Raw genomic sequence first — 22,992 nt, forward strand, 5'->3', positions numbered from 1 at the left:
GCTTGAATAAACTAGTTAACCATAAAGAAACAAGAAAATCTCAATATGTACATTAAATCATATATTAAAATTAATTGGAGATGAATCATAAACCTAAGAGTAAAATCAACAATATAAATCTTCAAAAAAAAAAAAAAAAAAAGTGGAAGAATAGCTTCAGGAACCTGGAAGTACACCAAGATACCTTGAGAAAACCAGTAAAGAACTAATCATAAAAGGAAAATAAATGATAAAACAAATTTCATAAAAATTTTAAAAATATTGCTCATGTGAAGACAACATTAATAAGGTGAATATGAAAGCCATAGAGTGAGAGAAAATATTCTTAATACATAACTTTGACAGAGGACTTTCGCTTGGAATATATAAAAAGATCCATTTATAACAAAAAGATAAACAACATCTCACCCTCATCGTCCATCATTCAATAAACAAAAGATTTGAAAAAAGCTACTTGATCAAGGAAAATAAATAAATGGCCAATAAGCACATGCAAACATTCTTTGAATATCATTTGTCATCAGAGTAATAAAAACAAAACAAAAAATACATACTGTTAAGCATACACTAGAATCATGAAAATTTAGAAAATCAATAATATCAAATGGCAGTATTGTCAAGCAGCTGAATTTTCTTACACTGCTGCAGGGGTTTGTATTAGTTCATTTTCTATTACTATCATGAAATATCTTAGGCTAGGTACTTTATAAAGTAAAGAGGTTTATTTAGCTCATAGTTCTGTAGGTTCAATTTCATGTCACTGGCATTGCCTTGACTCTGGGGAGGAACTCTTGGCAGGTGGCATCACAATGAAGCACTTGGAAGAAGGGTAGACCACAAGGCTAGGCAGGAAGATGGAGCATGGGAATGAGCTAGTCCTGTTCTTTTCATAACAATTCACTGTCATGAGAACTAACTGGGATTCTACAAGACTAATCTTTTTTTTTTTAGGGTTTGTGCCTTCAATGACCTGATTATCGCCCATTGGCCCCACCTCTTAAAGATTCCATCACCTCTTAACAGGGCTACACTGGGGACCAGTCTTTCAACTCATGAACTTTTTGAGGAATAAGCTCAAACCATATCCAAACCATATAGTTGAAAATGGGTCTGGCAGTTTTTCATAAGTTAAACATATTCCTATCTTAAGATTCATCAATTCCTTCTCTGTTTTTTTCCCAAGAGAAATGAAAACAAATTATTGAAAAGACAGACACATAAATGATAATTACAGCATTATTAATAATATCCAAAAAATAGGAATACCTCAATTATCCAAATCAGAGTGCATATAAAGAGGGTAGTGTGTCTTAGTGATTAAAAGGGACAATTGCTGATTCATACACCAACATGGATGAATACTAAAAACATTTTGCTGAGCAAAAGAACCCAGCAAGAGCACATACTGTGTGATTCTTTTTGTGTTTTAGGACAGAATCCATCTATAGTGAAAGAAGTTAAAACAACTTTTTGTATGGAGGATAGGGAGGACTGTTGGGATAAAGTCACACAGAGTTTCCAGACTGCTCTTTATCTCCATTGGAATGTTGGCAACACAGACATATTCATTTATCTAAACTCATCAACCTTGACACTTAAGAATTAACATTGTGCTGTATTTAAATTATACAGGAATCAAAACTAAGTTAATTTTTTAAAAAAAGTTAAAAATTAATATCTGGCAAAGATTGTACGTAGAATCTCCTGTAAAAGCAATAAAATAATCTGATTAAATTTTGAGAAATAAATTGCTTCTTTTGTTGTTTTGCTTTTTATTTACTGATCATATTGTTGTCCCTTTTTTTTCCCCATGTAGAGGTTTTATTTTCTCATATAACAAAACTGAAAAGGAGAAAAGTTCTGGAATTTTGCAGTTCAGTACTCTAATGTCATCATAAAGCTCCTGGTTCCTCCTGTCCTTCTGTCACACTCCTCAGCATTTCTCCTCCAGAGCATTCCCCTAGTAGAAGCCATTGCCAGTGTTCTGGTTCTAGTCATCCACGCATACACAACGTCAAGGGACGCCTGGAAGATCATTGGTTCCTTTCATTATCTAGACATTTTATACGAAATATTTTAGCTATATCAAATAGTATATATTCATATGTGTAGGGTTTATGTAATGTGACGAATGTGGACAGCCCTATCCATCCAGCTTAATGAACATAACTAACTCCTTTGGAAATCCCTATATGTCCCTGCCCAGTGGTGTTTCTCATCTCCCAAGCAGAGTTACCCAGGCTCTTGAAATTTGCTTTATTTTCTTTGTGGTTTTATGATCATAAAACTTAAGTCTTAAGTAATATATTATTGTGTGTATTTTCAAACTTTCATAAGTGGAATTCATCATAACTTCTTTTGGTTCATTGGCCATGTTTATGAGATTTTGTCATGCTGATATTTGTTACTCTACTCGACAATTTTGTGTTATATGGTATTCTGTTTTAGTCAGCTTTTTTGTTGCTGTGACTAAATGATCTGACTAGCGCAGTTATAGAGGAAGAAAGGTTTATTTGAGGGCTCATGGTTTGAGAGATTTTAATCCATAGAAGGCCAGTTCCATTCCCTGGGGCTCAGGTGAGGCTGAACATCATGGCAGGAGAGGGTGTCAGAGGGAAGCAGCTCACATCATAGTGATCAGGAAGCTGAGAGAGACTCCATTCTCCAGATATAAAATATATACCTCATAGCCACACCCCCAAAAACCACTCCCTCGAGCCACAACCCACCTGCCTCCAGTTACCACTCAGTTAATTCCATCAGGGATTAACCCACTGATTAGGTCAATACTCTCACAACCCAATCATTTCTCCTCTGAACCTTCTTACATTGTCTCACATGTGAGCTTTTGGGACTTCATCTCACATTCAAGCCATAACATCTACTAAAGGAATATACCAAAATTTATTTATTAATTGTTCCATGAATGAATATCTGGTTTTACTTCTGGTGTTTGTTATTATATTTTATTTTTAAAATTTATTATTGCAGAAATGTCCTAATGAACTTTCTTATACATGTAATCTGGTAGTAAAACAAGAATTTCTCTGGGAATATGTATATAAATGCAAAATTATTGGATAATATACTATGTGAAACTGTACTAAATAACTATTTTCCCCCTAAACTTAGTTCCAATTTCATGAATATCAGCAGTGTATTAATATTCCCACCTGATCAACAAACTTGAAAATAATATTATCATGCTTTTCAGTTTTTACCTCTTTTGTTTTCATAAAATGGTACCTCAATTTGATTTTAATTTACATATATGTTTATAAGTCTTTTTAAAATTTCATTTATTTTATGTAACTGTCATATATATGTATGCTCATTTTTCTGTTGGGTGTTTTGATTAATTTTCTTCTTGATTTTTAAAGAACTATATATTCTGAATAAATTTTTCACTGGTTGTATATTTCAAATGTATTTTCCAAACTGTGGCCCAGTTTTTAGACTTTCATTATTATATCTTCTCACATTAAATTTAATATAGTTTATTTTATGAATAATTTTATTTACAGTTTAGCATGTTTTATGCTATTTATGATATATTTCTCAGATATCCATTTATATTCCTTCTATTAATACATGAAGTTTGACCTTTCCTGAAGTTTTCAATACATCTAGAATTATTTTGTCTGTATAATGTGAGGTAGAGATTATCAAGAACTGAAGAATCTGAGATGTTATGGTACTTTTAAATTCTCAAGATTCTTGGATCATAACAAGGATCTTTGTTACTTAGAGCAATAGTGGCAGTTAGAATGTCAGCATTCATACCAGTTCCATAAGCCACAGACAGGGTGATGCAAGAAAGGTCAGGTGACTTCTACACACAAAATGGGTTGCATTATAGAAGAGGAATCTTGAAATTAGATAATATAAGTCTTCTACGATGGACAGTAAGTATGCCTATCTTTTGTCTCGGGGAAACATTTTATCTTTATTTATTTTAGAGACGTATATACACATACACATCAGCATCCAATGCAAGATATTTTTTTTCCTTACAGTTCAGATCTTCCTTTATTATTGTACTTCTTTCAAAGTGAACTTCACCCCACACGTACATGGACGCTTTGTTTCTTTTACTCTGCACGTTTTCCTTTAAAAATCCAAACCTGTATTTTGTACCAGAGGAATATACTATCTATATATTTCAGGGATGTCTACTCTGTAACCATCCATGAGAAGGGAGACTAGAACAAATAGCATCCAAGGCTTCTGTTTATAAGTCATGCAAAAATGCAAGAGGCCCTTGAATTGTCCTTCAATAGGGACCCACTCCCTTGTCCCTGTGTATGAATGACCAGTTGTCTTAGCATGATTTAATGTACAGTTTCTTCTTTCTTCAGATGTCTGCAATACAGACCTTAATGCAATCAGGTTTCCTTGCGAACATTTATCTGTTTCTGGACTCTGTTCTATTCATTGATAGTCTATCTCTGTATCAATCCCACATACTTACTGGTAATAATATCTATACTTACTACAGTTTTACAATACATCTTGAATTCTGATACAGAATTTCTTTCCTCCACACCCAAAACACCACGTTGTTCTTTTTTTCAGGCATGTCTTATATATTTGAATCCTTTCACCCTTCCTTCAATTGAAAACACATACACATCAACTTCCAATGCAAAACACTTTTCTTACAATTCAGGTCTTCCTTTAAGTATTATTTTGCTTTTTTCTAAAGATTGTTTTAAACTGCCTCTAGTAAGGTTTATTCAAGTATCTCCAAAGCGAATTTCCCACCATAGGTACATGGAAGCTTTGTTTCTTGTACTCTGCATGTTTTCCTTAAAAAAATTAAAGTTTTAGTCATCAGACATCAGCAGATGGCCTGGAAGATGCAGCAGCCTCAGCTCATTTACTTCTCTGCATGTATTCTTCTACATTGCTTTCAGCTTCTAAGAAATTTTCTTGCCTTTTTGGGTAGCTTAAATATGCATTTTAAATATTTTGTATATTCACCTAACATTTTTAGAAATTTTGTGCTGAGAGTGATTTTCAACACATCTAGTTAATCATATTGCCAGAAACAAAAGTCTTGCCTCAATACTAGTTTTAAAATGCTTTAGTCTCATAAAATTGTGTCTTTCTCAAAATAAATGTTTAATGAAACTGAATAAAATTTTCAGGTGGGTTTCTCTGCTGCAGCTGCATTATTCCCAAATGACCCAGTATTTAATCTGGTATTGTCATCATTCATTAGTTGACTCTTTCCTCTAACTTTAAACTTTGCAAGATTATGGTATATTTCAAACATACAGAAAATAATATAATGATTTCTTCATACTTTGATTGAGATTACACAGATACTGACAGACTGACCCTTTTTTTACTCTGTGGTTTTATGTACTTAAAAAATAGATAGTATAATTTTATATATTTTTGAAGCTTATACAAATATAGTGATATCACTTCACACCTTCTACAAACTTGTTTTTTCCCCACTCAACCTCAAGTTTGAAAAATTTATCTGTAATTATACTGTAAGATCTAATTCAATTATCTCAAGTCTTTCATAGAATTCTATTATAAATTGCATTTTTACTACCAGTACCTTTGTTCTATAATAAACTTCCATATATATTCTGTTGAGCATGTTCGAGTTGTTTTTTAAGCAGATGCCTAGAACTAAAAGTGCTATATAAAAGGATATACATTGCTTTAGCTTATTAGAGATATATGGTCTCATATTTTATCTTTGTAATTATAATGACATTGATCATCATAGAATATGGAATATTTTTACCACATTTTATTGTTTACAATTTATAAATCATGAAAAGTACCAGGTCCTGTCTGAATGGGGATTAGGGTGAATATATGTTGTGCATGATACCTTGTGTATAATTTAGATAATATTAATCTATACTATTAAATTTATTTAAAAATCACTGATTTGGAAAATCATGCCTAATTTTTTTCCCTCCAGGTATTTATGAGCCTCCATTTCTTATACTACTGCAGTGAACCAACCTTGGATGTGAAAATTGCCTTTTGTCAGGTGTGTGTTCCTTACAGGTAAAACAAGGTACAGTATATTCCCTTGTATTTCCATTTTTCCTTTCTGTTTATATGTGTTCCACATCAAAGTTATGCTTATATAATATTAAAAGTAGCTTAGGAAGTATAAGTGGATACTCTGATGTTTATCCTTTTCCAGTTCATTTAAGTTAGAAAAGGAATGAAGAGAATTCTTTCTAAGCAATTGGAAAAATGTATTTAATCCTCATGTAAAGTGATTTTATGTGATTTCTTTAATGCTTAAAATATTTAGTATTTCTTTCCAAATCCTTGAAATAAGACTTTATAATCAAAATAGCTGAGGCTTATATTATTCCTTCTCAACCTAAGGACTGATGCATCCCAAATGCAGTATTTTCCATACCCACCAAGACTAAGGTGGTGCTCAGTTTGTTTTCTAATACCTACCTCTCATCAATAGCTAGGAAAAAATCTAAACAGTGATCAATAAAGGCCTATATAATCAACAAGGAACAGCAAGAAGACAGTAACAATGGTTGATAATTTGCATGAACTACGTGAATCTGTACCCTCCTGCTCCTACAAACTCATTTCTTAAGAGACTACCCAGAGTGCTGGTATGTTTGCAGTAGGTATGTTTGCAGTAGTCTTACTTAAACCTGCTATCATGGTGTAATTGATAGTTCTCCCTTTTACTCTCAATTATTCTAGTTCAGATAACAAATTACATGCTAAACCCATTCACACTTCAAGCAGAGATTTCACTTCAGTCTGTCTCTGACCATTATCATTGTTCCTTCTCATTGAACTGTGTTGTAGAGAATGACATGCCTCCATTGAATTGAGGTTTAAAAGGTAACTGCTATTTCTATTATTTTAATAAAACCTTTCCTGATTCTAGAATCATTATGGGCTTATTACAGAAAGTATAGTATAGAAAAGCATAAAGACAAACAAAACATTGTTTTTCTATTTTTTCTATTCTCCCTGAGCATAGTCAGAATTAGTAGGAAAAAAATAAAATGTGTTACTTGCTATAAATCAGACTCAATGATCTGTCTCATTCCTCTACTTCTAAATGTTACAATGCCTGAAGCCTCAGACCTTTAGACAATTTCTCTTCTCAAACAGAATTCTGGATCCAGAGAGTTTAAGTTGGACATTTTAGATCTACTAATTAGTAGCAATTTACTTGCGAATGTAGATGAATTACTTAACCTCTCTGTGCTTTGATGTTAAATAGCTGAAGCACACATTATGTCTTATCCTACAGGTTGATGAGTCCCAAATGCAGTATCTCCAATACCCACCTATATAACAAGGTAGTGCTCAGTTCGTTTTCTGATGCCTAACTCTTAACAGTAGTTAGAATAAGAGAAAAATAACACTACCCCCTTTCCAGGGTTGTTATGATAATTTCGAAGAGTTTATACCAGCAAAGCACTGATAACAGTGCAGGAAAGTGTTTGTTAAACAGATAATTAATTTTTAAATGGAATTTCATTCACTCTCCTGGTGTTTCCATTGAGTCCCAGTACTTTATATATTATCGCTATTTGAATTCTCACACAATTTTATCTCCAAACCAAACTTCTTCCTGAAACCAGACTCATATAAGCCTGGTTCTGTGTTTCCAAACAGAAGTCAAATAGGCGTATCGAACGATCTCCATTTCAAAGAATCTCTGATATTTCTTCCAAAATTGCTGTTGTCAGTGTCTTCTCCCATTCGGCAAATACTAACTCCATCTTTTCAGTTAGAATACAGTTCTTGAAAATATCTTATGGGCTACCCCTCAGTAAATTCTGTTGTCTCTACCTTCAAACTGTATCTGGAATCTCGCTACTCCTCACCATTCTCAACATTGCTAACCTGATCCAAGCTACCTCTATTTCTTGCATGGGTTATTCTGAGAGCTTCCACCCTGAAATATGTTTTTTCTCAAAACATCATCAAATGTGGTCTTTCAAAAATGTGAGATCATGTCACTCCTTGACAAGAAACAAAACGAAACAGAAAAACCTTTCGATGTCTTCCCATCTCACTAGGAAAGACCACAAATTCTTATAACAAACACCCAAACCTTTAAATTATTCTCCTCTATTATCAACTTGACCCTCCTCCCTTACCACCTTCAGGACTTTGCTCAAATGTCATTTTTCAAGGGAGTCTTTTTTGATTATCCTATTTAAAATTGTCCTTTCCTATCCCACACTGATTATGCAACTTTCCTGCCTTTCTTTTACCCCTCCATAACAACTACCAGCATCTGACACACATGTTGCTGGTATGGAGCATTGCTTCTCTCTTTCTGCCAGAATGCATTTTGCACTTGGGAGGGAGTTTTCTTCAGTGCTTTGCTGGAACCGACATACACAGGCTCACAAGAAATAAATGTGCATATCTCCTCCCAATGCGGAATTGGTATGGTAGCTCAAAAGCTGTCATAATAGGTTTTACATTACAGGAATGAGCAAATAGACCTGAGTGTCCTTCTTACCCTCTCCTCTCCCTAGCCAGTTGTCAACATTTACCAGGACATCATCAGAATTTTGTCCATCGTTCACTGCTGTACTGCAGCACCCATAGGCTAGGCTCTAACCAGTTATATACTTAATGAAAGAATGAACCATATGTGTTTTCTTTATGTCAACAATTACAACTATGATCTGCTATGATGGAAAATGATCAGGTCTGAATTTCTGGGTTGCATGTCTGGGCCTTACCATTTGCAAGCTATATGAGTGTGAGCTATTTCCTTAGCCTTTATGATCCTCACCATTTACTATGGGCATTAATACTTTAAAAAACAACCAACCAACAAAAACCTAAATTCATTTTAACTAATTTTTACATATTTTAAAACCTCAAAATTATCAGTTAAAATTTCAGCCATTTAAAAAAATCTAAAATGGCTTTGTGTGGGTGGAAGTTATTTTTCAAACGAACACCTAGCATTCGAGTATAGATACAGAATGTGTATTTCAAGTAAGAATCCTTTTAAAGAAAAGGAAACAGAGAAGTGAAACATAAACTTTTTTAGTGCCTTTGATTACTAAGAGCTTTTGATATATAGAAAAAAATACATTCATATTACGTAACATTTAAAAATTAGAACTATCATAGCAAGTAAGATGTTTCCAGTTGTGAATCCAGAGCATCTTATTTTCTTTCCATGTAGAATTTTAATTTTGATAGTAGTTTTCTTTATTTTTCCTGTAGCCCAATGTCTCATTCACTGCTTTAGAAATCTAAATAAAATAGTGTATTCATTTTCAAAGGCAAAATTATTGGGTTTAATGCCCTTTCAAATTCTTTTTTGAAACTTCTTATTTCATAGGGTATTCCACAGGTCCTCTATATGCTAGGGTGTTTAAATTGATCACCAGTCAGGCTAGGTTGCTCTTTAACTTTTGCTCCACAGAAAGCATTCACAGACTTTCAGTAACTTGTTAAAAGTTAGTTAGTGATCAACTGTGTTCAGAATCAAGGACTCTTGACTCAGAGTGCGGCTTTTTTCATTATTTTATTTCTACTTTTTTTCCTTAAGAAACAATAAGTGTTTCAGCTTTTTTGCTGTTGTAACTAAAGGATCTGAGAAGAACAATTTAGAGGAGGAAAAGTTTATTTGGAGACTCATGATGATAGAGGTCTCAATCCATTGACAGCAGGTTCCATTCCTCTGGGCTCAAGGTGAGGCTGAACATCATGGCAGAAGAGTGTGGCAAAGGGAACCAGCTCACATGATGATCAGCGAGCAGAGACAGAGACTCCACTCTCCAGATACAAAATATATACCTCACAGACACGCCCCCAATGAACACTTCCTCCAGCCACACCCCACCTGCCTCCAGTCACCACTCAGTTAATCCCATCAGGGATCAATCAACTGATTAGGTTAAGGCTGTGATCCAATCATTTCTCCTCTAAAGCGTCTTACATTGTCTCACACATGAGCTTTTGGAAGATACCACATCTAAACCATACAATAAGAAAGAAAGAAAATAAAAATTACTATATAGCATATATCAACAGAAAGTATATACAGGCGATCCAAGATGGCAGACTAGAGGGTGACTGAATCTCCAGTCGCTCCAGAACCCAGGATTCAAGAAGGGGAGGCATTGAGAGACTTGGACTAAAATAGAGCCACGGGTGAGTCTCCCCGACGTGGTGAAGTGCTGCCCGGCGGCAGGCCCGGATTCGGGCGGCTTATTAGAGTAAGGCAGAGCAGCTAGAGTCCTCCCCAGGCGGCCCTGCGCACTCTGGCGGTGGGTTCCTCCCACAGGGCCAGATTCTCCAGCGTCTCGGAGCAGGCCCCCCAGTGAGAGCCTTTCTCAACAGAACCAAGATTCAAGTCCCTGAACCAGGGTGGTGAGTTCCTGCCTGCAGGTTGCTTCAGGGACCAGGACAGGGCAGCCAGGGACTTCCCCAAGCAGCCCGCAGCCCGGCCCCCTCCGGTGGGAAGCACCTTTCCAGGCTAGCTTCTCAGAGCAGACCACCCAGTGAGGGCCTTTCCACACAGAGCCAGCTCCAAGTCCTGGAACCAGTAGAGGACTAGGGGCAGCTTTCCTTGGAAGCATGGCATTATCAAGTTACTCCAAGACTTCAGGGTACTGAAGGCAGGAAGGTGATACACTGGAAATCTACACGGACACTCTAAGTCAATAAAAGAATTCTGCAATATCACAAAGTCCCACTGACATCTGACCAATATGAGAAAACAAGGGAAGAAGATGTCCCAAACAAACCTAGATACTATATCAATAAAACCCAATGACAGCACAGCAAAAGAAATGTCAGAAAGGGAGTTCAGGATGTACATAATTAAAACAATCAGGGAAGCAAATGAGGAGATGAAAGAGCAAATGCAGGCATTAAATGATCGCACCAATCAACAGTTAAAGGAGCAAATACGGGAAGCAAGAGATCATTTCAATAAAGAGTTAGAGATATTGAAAAAAAAAACAAACAGAAATCCTTGAAATGAAGGAAACAATAAACCAAGTTAAAAACTCCATAGAAAGCATAACCAATAGGATAGAACACCTGGAAGACAGAACCTCAGATATTGAAGACAAAATATTTAATCTTGAAAACAAAGTTGACCAAACAGAAAAGATGGTAAGAAATCATGTACAGAATCTCCAAGAATTATGGGATATCATGAAAAGGCCAAATTTAAGAATTATTGAGATTGAGGAAGGCTTAGAGAAACAAACCAAAGGAATAGATAATCTATTCAATGAAATAATATCAGAAAATTTCCCAAATCTGAAGAATGAAATGGAAAACCAAGTACACGAGGCTTATAGGACTCCAAATATACAAAATTACAACAGACCCACACCAAGGCACATATTATAAAAATACCTAACATACAAAATGAAGACAGACTTTTAATGGCCGCGAGAGAAAAGAATCAAATTACATTCAGGGGGAAACCAATAAGAATATCAGCAGATTTTTTAGTCCAGACCCTAAAAGCTAGAAGGGCCTGGAACAACATTTACCAAGCCCTGAAAGAAAATGGATGCCAACCATTTTGATGATGAAATAAAATTTTTCCATGATAAACAAAAGCTAAAGGAATTTACAAAAAGAAAGCCAGCATTGCAGAACACTCTCAGCAAAATATTCCATGAGGAAGAGATGAAAAACAACGATGCAAATCAGCAACAGGAAGAACGAGCCTAAAGGAATAGCCAAATAAAGGGGAAACCAAATCATGTCAAAAAACAAAAATGAGTCAAATGACTGGGAATACAAATCATATCACAATAATAACCCTGAATGTTAATGGCCTGAACTCATCAATCAAAAGACATAGACTGGCAGAATGGATTAAAAAGAAAAATCCAACAATTTGCTGCCTGCAAGAGACTCATCTCATAGAAAGAGATACCCATAGACAAAAGGTGAAAGGATGGGAAAAAACATACCATGCACACGGACACAGCAAAAAAGCTGTCATTTCACATAATGTGGACTTCAAGCCAAAACTAGTCATAACAATCATAAACATCTATGCCCCGAATATTGGCTCATCCATGTACATCAAACAAATCCTTCTCAATTCCAGAAATCAAATAGACCAAAACACAATAATTCTAGGCGATTTTAACACACTCTCTCACTACTGGATAGATCTTCCAAACAAAAATTAAATAAAGAAACCATAGATCTCAATAACACAATCAACAATTTAGACTTAACCGACTTATATAGAATATACCATCCAACAAAGAACGAATACACATTCTTCTCAGCAGCACATGGATCCTTCTCTAAAATAGACCATGTCGTATGCCACAAAGTTACTGTTAGCAAATACAAGAAGATATAGATGCTACCTTGTATTCTATCAGACATTTTTGGATTGAAATTAGAAATAAATGACAGAATAAAAAACAGAAACTTCTCCAATACCTGGAGATTAAATAATACACTCTTATATGATGAATGGATAACAGAAGATATCAGGAGGGAAATTAAAAAAATTTTAGAAGTAAACGAGAACAAAGACACATCATATCAAAATCTTTGGGACACTATGAAAGCAGTACTTAGAGGAAGATTTATTTCATGGGGCGCATTCAACAAAAAAAGTAGAAATCAACAAATAAATGACTTAACACTACAGCACAAAGCCCTAGAAAAGAAGAGCAGACCAGCACCAAAAGTAGTAGAAGACAGGAAATAGTTAAAATCAGAGCCAAAATCAATGAAATTGAAACAAAAGAAACAATTGGAAAAATTAACAAATAAATAGTTGGTTCTTTGAAAAAATAAACAAAATTCATAAACCCTTAGCCACAGTAACAAAGAGAAAGAGGGAGAAAACTCATATTACTAAAATTCGGAATGAACAAGGAAATATCACAACAGACACGAGTGAAATACAAAACATAATTAGAAACTATTTTGAAAATCTATAAACAACAAAAGAGAAAACCTCGAAGACATCAACAAGTTTCTAGAGACATATGAATTACCTAAACTGAACAAGGAGGATATACACAACTTAAATAAATCAATTTCAAGCAATGAAATAGAAGAGGACATCAAAAGCCTACCAACCAAGAAAAGTCCGGGACCAGATGGGTTCTCAGCCGAATTCTACAAAACCTTTAAAGAAGAGCTCAATCCAATACTTCTCAAAGTATTCCAAGAAATAGAAGAGGAGGGAACCCTCCCAAACTCATTCTATGAAGCCAATATCACCCTGATACCTAAACCATACAGAGACACATCGAGGGAAGAAAATTTCAGACCAATATCCTTAATGAACATCAATGGAAAAATTCTCAACAGATGTTTAGCAAATCACATACAAAAATATATTAAAAAGTTAGTGCACCACGATCAAGTGGGCTTTATCCCAGGGATGCAAATTTGGTTCAACATCAAGAAATCAATAAATGTCATTCACCATATTAACAGACTAAAAGTTAAGAATCACATGATTATTTCAATAGATGCAGAAAAAGCATTTGATAAAATACAGCATCCCTTCATGCTCAAAACACTAGAGAAAATTGAGGTAGTGGGAACATTCCTTAACAATGTAAAGGCCATCTACCCTAAGCCCAGGGCCAATATTATTCTAAATGGTGAAAAACTGAAAGCATTCCCCCTAAAAACTGGAACAAAGCAGGGATGTCCTCTTTCACCACTTCTATTCAATATCATTCTTGAGTCTCTAACCAGAGCAATTAGACAAACCAAAGAATATAAAGGGATACGAATAGGAAAAGAAGAACTCAAACTATCCCTGTTCCCTGATGACATGATTATATATTTAGAGGAACCTGGATATTCCACCAGGAAATTCTTAGAACTCATAAGTGAATTCAGTAAAGTAGCAGGTTACAAGATCAATGCTCATAAAGCCAATGCATTTTTATACATAAGTGATGAATCTTCAGAAAGAGAAATTAGGAAAACTACCCCATTCACAATAGCCTCGAAAAAAATAAAATACTTGGGAATCAATCTCACAAAAGAGGTGAAAGACCTCTACAATGAGAACCACAGAACACTAAAGAAAGAAATTAAAGAAAACCTTAGAAGATGGAAAGATCTCCCATGTTCTTGGATAGGCAGAATTAATATTGTCAAAATGGCCATACTACCAAAAGTGCGATACAGATTCAATGCAATTCCAATTAAAATCCCAATGATGCACCTTACAGAAATAGAGCAAGCCATTATGAAATTCATCTGGAAGAATAAGAAACCCAGAATAGTTAAAGCAATCCTTAGCAGAAAGAGTGAAGCAGGGGGTATCGCAATACCAGATGTTCAACTCTACTACAAAGCAATAGTAACAAAAACAGCATGGTATTGGTACCAAAATAGACAGGTAGATCATTGGTACAGAATAGAGGACATGGACACAAACCCAAATAAATATAATTTTCTCATACTAGACAAAGGGGCCAAAAATATGCAATGGAGAAAAGATAGCCTCTTCAACAAATGGTGCTGGGAAAACTGGAAATCCATATGCAACACAATGAAATTAAATCCCTATCTCTCACCCTGCACAAAACTCAACTCAAAATGGATCAAGGACCTTGGAATCAGACCAGAGACCCTGCATCGTATAGAAGAAAAAGTAGGTCCAAACCTTCAACTTGTTGGCTTAGGATCAGACTTCCTTAACAGGACTCCCTTAGCACAAGAAATAAAAGCTAGAATCAACCACTGGGATAGATTCAAACTAAAAAAACTTTCTCTCAGCAAAGGAAACTATCAGTAATGTGAAGAGAGAGCCTACAGAGTGGGAGAAAATCTTTGCCACTCATACTTCAGATAGAGCGCTAATTTCCAGAATCTATAAAGAACTCAAAAAACTCTACACCAAGAATACAAATAATCCAATCAACAAATGGGCTAAGGAAATGAACAGACACTTCACAGAAGAAGATGTACAAGCAATCAACAGATTTATGAAAAAATGTTCAACATCTCTAGTAACAAGAGAAATGCAAATCAAAACTACCCTAAGATTTCATCTCACCCCAATTAGAATGGCGATTATAAAGAACACAAGCAACAATAGGTGTTGGTGAGCATGTGGGAAAAAAGGTACACTTATACATTGCTGGTGGGGTTGCAAATTAGTGCAGCCACTCTGGAAAGCAGTATGGAGATTCCTCAGAAAGCTTGGAATGGAACCACAATTTGACCCAGCTATCCCACTCCTCGGTCTATACCCAAAGGACTTAAAATCAGCATACTACAGAGATACAGCTACATCAATGTTCATAGCTGCTCAATTCACTATAGCCAGATTGTGGAACCAACCTAGATGCCCTTCAGTTGATGAATGGATAAAGAAACTGTGGTATATATATACAATGGAATATTACTCAGCCATGAAGAATGATAAAATTATGGCATTTGCAGGCAAATGGATGAAATTGGAGAATATCATGCTACGTGAGATAAGCCAATCTCAAAAAACTAAAGGACGAATGATCTCTCTGATAAGCGGATGAGGACTTATAAGGCGGGGTAGGAGGGTTTAGCGTTAGGGTTAGGGTTAGGGATAAGGAGGGTGGTAAGAATGGAGAAAGGAAGGACTGTATACAAGGAAAAGAGGGGTGGGAGGGGTAGGGGGAAGGGAAAAAATAACAGAATGAATCAAACAACATTGCCCTATGTAAATTTATGATTTTTAATTAAAATAAATATATTAAAAATAAGAAAAAAAGAAAAATTGCTTAGTGTTTGTAGGACAAATTGCTACTTGCATACTAGAATCTGAGTTTCCCTTTAATAAAAGTACTCCCCACTTTAAAAAAAAAAAAGGAAAGTATATACAGTATCTATAATAGCTTTCATCTGAATTTTTAAAACCATTTTTCAAAAATGTTTTTTTAGTGCATTATACATACAGTGGGCTTTATTTTGACATATTCATAAATGCATAGAACATAGCTTCATTTCAATCCTAATACTTCCCTGTTCCCCCTCTTCTCCTCCCTGCACCTCTTTCCTCTACTCTATTGGTCTTAAGTAAAGTTGGAGTGCATTGTGATATACTTATGTGTGCACACAGCATAATCTGGTTGACTTCATTCCCCATTTTTCTCCTTTCTCTCCCCCTTGATCCCCTACCTCCACTCCACTGATCTCTCTTCTATTTTCATTAGATCCTCTTTTTAAAAATTTTCTCTTTAGCTTTAATCTTTTTTAATTGAACTATTTGAAGTACACGGGATTTATCAACTTTTTTATTTACTTTTATTAGTTTTGTTATTGTTTTAAAAACCCTAAGGAGAAGGTTTTGCAGAATCTGATTTCTCATTATAGTCCAGGAAGAAATTTTTCATTGTAATTTTAGACAATAAAGGAATAATCTTTGGTAAATGTATGAATTCTTTCCCAAAAGACAACCTAATTTTAAGTGTTATGGGGTGCAACTTAAGAAATGACTGATCATCACTGAGAAGTCCAAATCTGAGAGTCTTTATTAAGCTGTGTCTCTCACACAATGTCCCCCCAAATGGCTATTAGCCCTGACCATAGGGTTGTAGGGGTTCTTATACCAAAAAATCACATCAATCATAAGTGTCTGTTGCTATGATTCAAAATTACAAACTAACATAATGAGATCATCAACAGATGGGAAAGTGGGTCAAAATGACCCTCACCTAGGTACAAACTAAAGAATGGTTGCTAACATCCACACAATCACTGTTCACATGGTACATTGTTTAGGAGCAATAGGAATCAAAAGAGAACAATTTTTCATTACATAAGAATTGTCATTTTTGTATTGCTAAACATGTCACGCTAAGTAACTGATGATGGAGACAGAGGTAGGGTGCTCCCATGGGAGAAGCTTATTTCCTACATAACATGGAGTCTCAGAGCAAAATGGAGTCTGTCTGGCCTATAACATTCTCATGGAGCCAGATCTGTCAGCCCATCATATCTCTTGATCTTCTTGAGAAATAGGTAGACTGCCTTAGCCTTCTTTTCTCCATTGAACAGAAATAGAGATACACATTGCACTCTGAATTTAAAAAAAAAAAAATCTGTGAACAGGATTATTTTTGGAAACTGCTGTAATGAACAGATGAGTCAGGGTTTTAATCAGGGAATATATTTACAGAAAGATAATATGCATTGGAGACTGCATACACACCCACTGGCGTCTGCAGCATTTATCACATCCTGTGTCTCTTAGGATTAGGTTTGCAGTCTTGTATTTGCCCCCTTAATGCTACTGTCTTTCTGGTAGGACCAGGGCATGCTCATCTTTGGCTTTCAAGTCCACAAGTCTACCTTAATCCAATAAATACTTTCAAATAAAAGAGTAGAAATAAAACAGTAGAAAATCACTTCCCAACTAGCAATTTGTTTGCTTGCTTTTCAAAATTGAATCAATTTCTCAAAATCTTTACATCTTACAAGTGTATTTTCATAGATTTAATTATGTACCGGTTATTGTGCTAAGCATAAATCAGTATTAACCTAATATTTATCTAACAGTTATTGTCTCAATGTTTACTGCTGCTTGGATTAGTTATGAATAAGGTAAAGTGATTTTCCTGCTTTTGAGAAAGTCTGAGAAAAAGAAGATTCAAATTAATAAATCAACAAATCAAATGTTAAAGTAGGACTAGAAATAAAAGGGTCTAAGTTAAGACTGGCCTTCCTTTTGACTATTGCACAGACACTCCTTATGGGTCCTTATGTCTTGAATATTGGGAGATGTCTAAGCATTGGCTGATTGATTATTTACTTCACCATTCATGTATTCAAACCATATCTTTTGTGTTATGGACATGCAAATTATCTTGATTAAATCATTCTACATTGTATACATGTAACATCATATTGTACCCCATAAATGAACACAATTAAAATTTATCAATGTCTTATGCAAAATAAAAAAAATACTGTGGTTTTATTTCATTTACCCTTTACAATTTATTATAAGAAAGGAGATTCTTATTATGTTTTATTATGGAGCTAATGGTCTTCAACAATTATACTTTTTCTATTACATATTTAAAAAATTTTTTGTTGAAGGTTGTTTAGTTGATATGTTTATTTTTTCAAACTATATAACTGCACTGACCCCCCAAGTATTAAATCTCAGCATGGGGATGTTTCTTTATTTTTTTATTGTAAACAAATGGGATACATGTTGTTTCTCTGTACATGGAGTAAAGGCATACCATTTGTGTAGTCATAAATTTACATAGGGTAAATTTGTTTGATTCATTCTGTTATTTTCTCCTCTCCCCCCACCACCACTCCCACCCCACTTTCCCCTCTATACAGTCCCTCCTTCCTCCAGTCTTGCCCCCCTCCCAACCCCTATCATGCATTATCATCCCCTTACCAGTGAGATCATTCATCCTTTGGTTTTTTGAGATGGCTTATCTCACTTAGCATGATATTCTCCAACTTCATCCATTTGCCTGCAAATGCCATAATTTTATCATTCTTCATAGCTGAGTAATATTCCATTGTATATATATGCCACAGTTTCTTTATCCATTCATCAACTGAAGGGCATCTAGGTTGGTTCCACAATCTGGCTATAGTGAATTGAGCAGCTATGAACATTGATGTAGCTGTATCTCTGTAGTATGCTGATTTTAAGTCCTTTGGGTATAGCCGAGGAGTAGGATAGCTGGGTCAAATTGTGGTTCCATTCCAAGCTTTCTGAGGAATCTCCATACTGCTTTCCAGAGTGGTTGCACTAATTTGCAACCCCACCAGCAATGTATGAGTGTACCTTTTTTCCCACATGCTCGCCAACACCTATTGTTGCTTGTGTTCTTGATAATCGCCATTCTAATTGGGGTGAGATGAAATCTTAGGGTAGTTTTGATTTGCATTTCTCTTGTTACTAGAGATGTTGAACATTTTTTCATATATCTGTTGATTGCTTGTACATCTTCTTCTGTGAAGTGTCTATTCATTTCCTTAGCCCAATTGCTGTTTGGATTATTTGTATTCTTGGTGTAGAGTTTTTTGAGTTCTTTACAGATTCTGGAAATTAGCGCTCTATCTGAAGTATGAGTGGCAAAGATTTTCTCCCACACTGTAGGCACTCTCTTCATATTACTGATAGTTTCCTTTGCTGAGAGAAAGTTATTTAGTTTGAATCTATCCCAGTGGTTGATTTTAGCTTTTATTTCTTGTGCTAAGGGAGTCCTGTTAAGGAAGTCTGATCCTAAGCCAACAAGTTGAAGGTTTGGACCTACTTTTTCATCTATAAGATGCAGGGTCTCTGGTTTGATTCCGAGGTCCTTGATCCATTTTGAGTTGAGTTTTGTGCAGGGTGAGAGATAGGGATTTAGTTTCATTGTGTTGCATATGGATTTCCAGTTTTCCCAGCACATTTGTTGAAGAGGCTATCTTTTCTCCATTGCATATTTTTGGCCCCTTTGTCTAGTATGAGACAATTGTATTTATTTGGGTTTGTGTCCATGTCCTCTATTCTGTACCAATGATCTACCTGTCTATTTTGGTACCAATACCATGCTGTTTTTGTTACTATTGCTTTGTAACAGAGTTGAAGATCTGGTATTGCGATACCCCCTGCTTCGCTCTTTCTACTGAGGATTGCTTTAGCTATTCTGGGTTTCTTATTCTTCCAGATGAATTTCATAATGGCTTGCTCTATTTCTGTAAGGTGCATCATTGGGATTTTAATTGGAATTGCATTGAATCTGTATCGCACTTTTGGTAGTATGGCCATTTTGACAATATTATTCTGCCTATCCAAGAACATGGGAGATCTTTCCATCTTCTAAGGTTTTCTTTAATTTCTTTCCTTAGTGTTCTGTGGTTCTCATTGTAGAGATCTTTCACCTCTTTTGTGAGATTGATTCCCAAGTATTTTATTTTTTTCGAGGCTATTGTGAATGGGGTAGTTTTCCTAATTTCTCTTTCTGAAGATTCATCACTTATGTATAAAAATGCATTGGCTTTATGAGCATTGATCTTGTAACCTGCTACTTTACTGAATTCACTTGTGAGTTCTAAGAGTTTTCTGGTGGAATTTCCAGGTTCCTCTAAATATATAATCATGTCATCAGGAAACAGGGATAGTTTGAGTTCTTCTTTTCCTATTGGTATCCCTTTATATTCTTAGTTTTTCTAATTGCTCTGGCTAGAGTTTCAAGGATGATGTTGAATAGAAGTGGTGAAAGAGGGCATCCCTGCCTTGTTCCAGTTTTTAGGGGGAATGCTTTCAGTTTTTCACCATTTAGAATGATATTAGCCATGGGCTTAGCATAAATGGCCTTTACAATGTTAAGGAATGTTCCCACTATCCCTATTTTTTCTAGTGTTTTGAGCATGAAGGGATGCTGTATTTTATCAAATGCTTTTTCTGCATCTATTGAAATAATCATGTGATTCTTAACTTTTAGTCTGTTGATATGGTGAATGACATTTATTGATTTCTGGATGTTGAACCAACCTTGCATCCCTGGGATAAAGCCCACTTGATCGTGGTGCACTATCTTTCTAATATATTTTTGTATGCGATTTGCTAAAATTTTGTTGAGAATTTTTGCGTCGATGTTCATTAAGGATATTGGTCTGAAATTTTCTTTCCTTGATGGGTCTCTGTCTAGTTTAGGTATCAGGGTGATATTGGCTTCATAGAATGAGTTTGGGAGGGTTCCCTCCTCTTCTATTTCATGGAATACTTTGAGGAGTATTGGATGAGCTCTTCTTTAAAGGTTTTGTAGAACTGGGCTGAGAACCCATCTGGTCCCGGACTTTTCTTTGTTGGTAGGCTTATGATGACTTCTTCTATTTCATTGCTTGAAATTGATTTATTTAAGTTGTGTATGTCCTCCTGGTTCAGATTAGGTAATTCATATGTCTCTAGAAACTTGTTGATGTCTTCGAGGTTTTCTGTTTTGTTGGAGTATAGATTTTCAAAATAGCTTCTAATTATGTTTTGTATTTCACTCGTGTCTGTTGTGACATTTCCTTGTTCCTTCTGAATTTTAGTAATTTGAGTTTTCTCTCTCTTTCTCTTTGTTACTGTGGCTAAGGGTTTATCAATTTTGTTTATTTTTTTCAAAGAACCAAATATTTATTTTGTTATTTTTTTTCTAATTGTTCCTTTTGTTTCAATTTCGTTGATTTCAGACCTGATTTTAACTATTTCCTGTCTTCTACTACTTTTGGTGTTGGTCTGCTCTCCTTTTTCTAGGGCTTTGAGCTGTAGTGTTAAGTCATTTATTTGTTGACTTTTTCTTCTTTTGTTGAATGTACCCCATGAAATAAATCTTCCTCTAAGTACTGCTTTCATAGTGTCCCACATATTTTGATGTGTCTTTGTTCTCTTTTGCTTCTAAGAATTTTTTTATTTCCTTCCTGATGTCTTCTGTTATCCATTCATCATATAATAGTGTATTATGTAATCTCCAGGTATTGGAGAATTTTCTGTTTTTTATTCTGTCATTTATTTCTAATTTCAATCCATTATGATCTAATAGAATACAAGGTAGTATCTCTATCTGCTTATATTTGCTAACAGTTGCTGTGTGGCATAAAATATGGTCTATTTTAGAGAAGGATCCATGTGCTGCTGAGAAGAAAGTGTATTCGTTCTTTGTTGGATGGTATATTCTATATATGTCTGTTAAGTCTAAATTGTTGATTGTGTTATTGAGATCTTTGGTTTCTTTATTCAATTTTTGTTTGGAAGATTTATCCAGTAGTGAGAGAGGTGTGTTAAAAATCGCCTAGTATTATTGTGTTGTGGTCTATTTGATTTCTGGAATTGAGAAGGATTTGTTTGATGTACATGGATGAGCCAATATTCGGGGCATAGATATTTATGATTGTTATGTCTTGCTGATTTATGCTTCCCTTAAGCAGTATGTAATGTCCTTCTTTATCCCTTCTGACTAGTTTTGGCTTGAAGTCCACATTATGTGAAATGAGGATGGATACTCCAGCTTTTTTGCTGTGTCCGTGTGCATGGTATGTTTTTTCCCATCCTTTCACCTTTAGTCTATGGGTATCTCTTTCTATGAGATTAGTTCTTGCAGGCAGCATATTGTTGGATTTTTTGATTTATTCCAAACTGCCAGTCTATACCTTTTGATTGATGAATTGAGGCCATTAACATTCCCTGTTATTATTGTGTTATGATTTGTATTCCCAGTCATTTGACTCATATTTGTTTTTTTTTGACATGATTTGCTTTCTCCTTTGTTTGGCTATTCCTTTAGGCTAGTTCCTCCTGTTGCTGATTTGCATCATTGTTTTTCATCTCTTCCTCATGGAATATTTTGCTGAGAATGTTCTGTAGTGCTGGCTTTCTTTTTGTAAATTCTTTTAGCTTTTGTTTATCATGGAAGGATTTTATTTCATCGTCAAATCTGAAAGTAATTTTTCCTGGGTATAAGATTCTTGGTTGGCATCTGTTTTCTTTCAGGGCTTGGTAAATGTTGTTCCAGGCCCTTCTAGCTTTTAGGGTCTGGATTGAAAAATCTGCTGATATTCTTATTGGTTTCTCCCTGAATGCAATTTGATTCATTTACTCTTGCAGCCTTTAAAAATTCTGTCTTTATTTTGTATGTTAGGTATTTTCATAATAATGTGCCTTGGTGTGGGTCTGTTGTAATTTTGTATATTTGGAGTCCTATAAGTCTCTCGTACCTGGTTTTCCATTTCATTCTTCAGATTTGGGAAATTTTCTGATATTATTTCATTGAATAGATTGTTCATTCCTTTGGTTTGTTTCTCTAAGCCTTCCTCAATCTCAATAACTCTTAAATTTGGCCTTTTCTTGATATCCCATAATTCTTGTAGATTCTGTTCATGATTTCTTACCATCTTTTCTGTTTGGTCAACTTTGTTTTCAAGATTAAATATTTTGTCTTCAATGTCTGTGGTTCTGTTTTCCAGGTGTTCTATCCTATTGGTTATGCTTTCTATGGAGTTTTTAACTTGGTTCATTCTTTCCTTCTTTTGAAGGTTTTC

At 35.1% G+C, this 22,992-nt stretch overlaps 1 protein-coding gene across 6 annotated transcripts in view; it reads left to right on the top strand.

Moving 5' to 3' along the window:
* Positions 1 to 22,992, top strand: part of MAPK10 (mitogen-activated protein kinase 10) — a 310,585-nt gene that overhangs the window by 135,893 nt on the left and 151,700 nt on the right. For 5 of the 6 annotated variants that reach the window (XM_079153291.1, XM_079153290.1, XM_079153292.1 and 2 more), the window contains one exon: positions 5,951 to 6,022. In XM_079153291.1, the coding sequence (XP_079009417.1) occupies positions 5,957 to 6,022 (66 nt within the window). In that variant the 5' untranslated portion in view covers positions 5,951 to 5,956. Of the gene's footprint in view, positions 1 to 5,950; positions 6,050 to 22,992 lie in introns of those variants that run through there. The other variant, XM_079153293.1, reaches the window with a different exon arrangement.

Source organism: Sciurus vulgaris, assembly GCF_902686455.1.
Source record: "Sciurus vulgaris genome assembly, chromosome: 9".
NCBI lineage: Eukaryota > Metazoa > Chordata > Mammalia > Rodentia > Sciuridae > Sciurus > Sciurus vulgaris.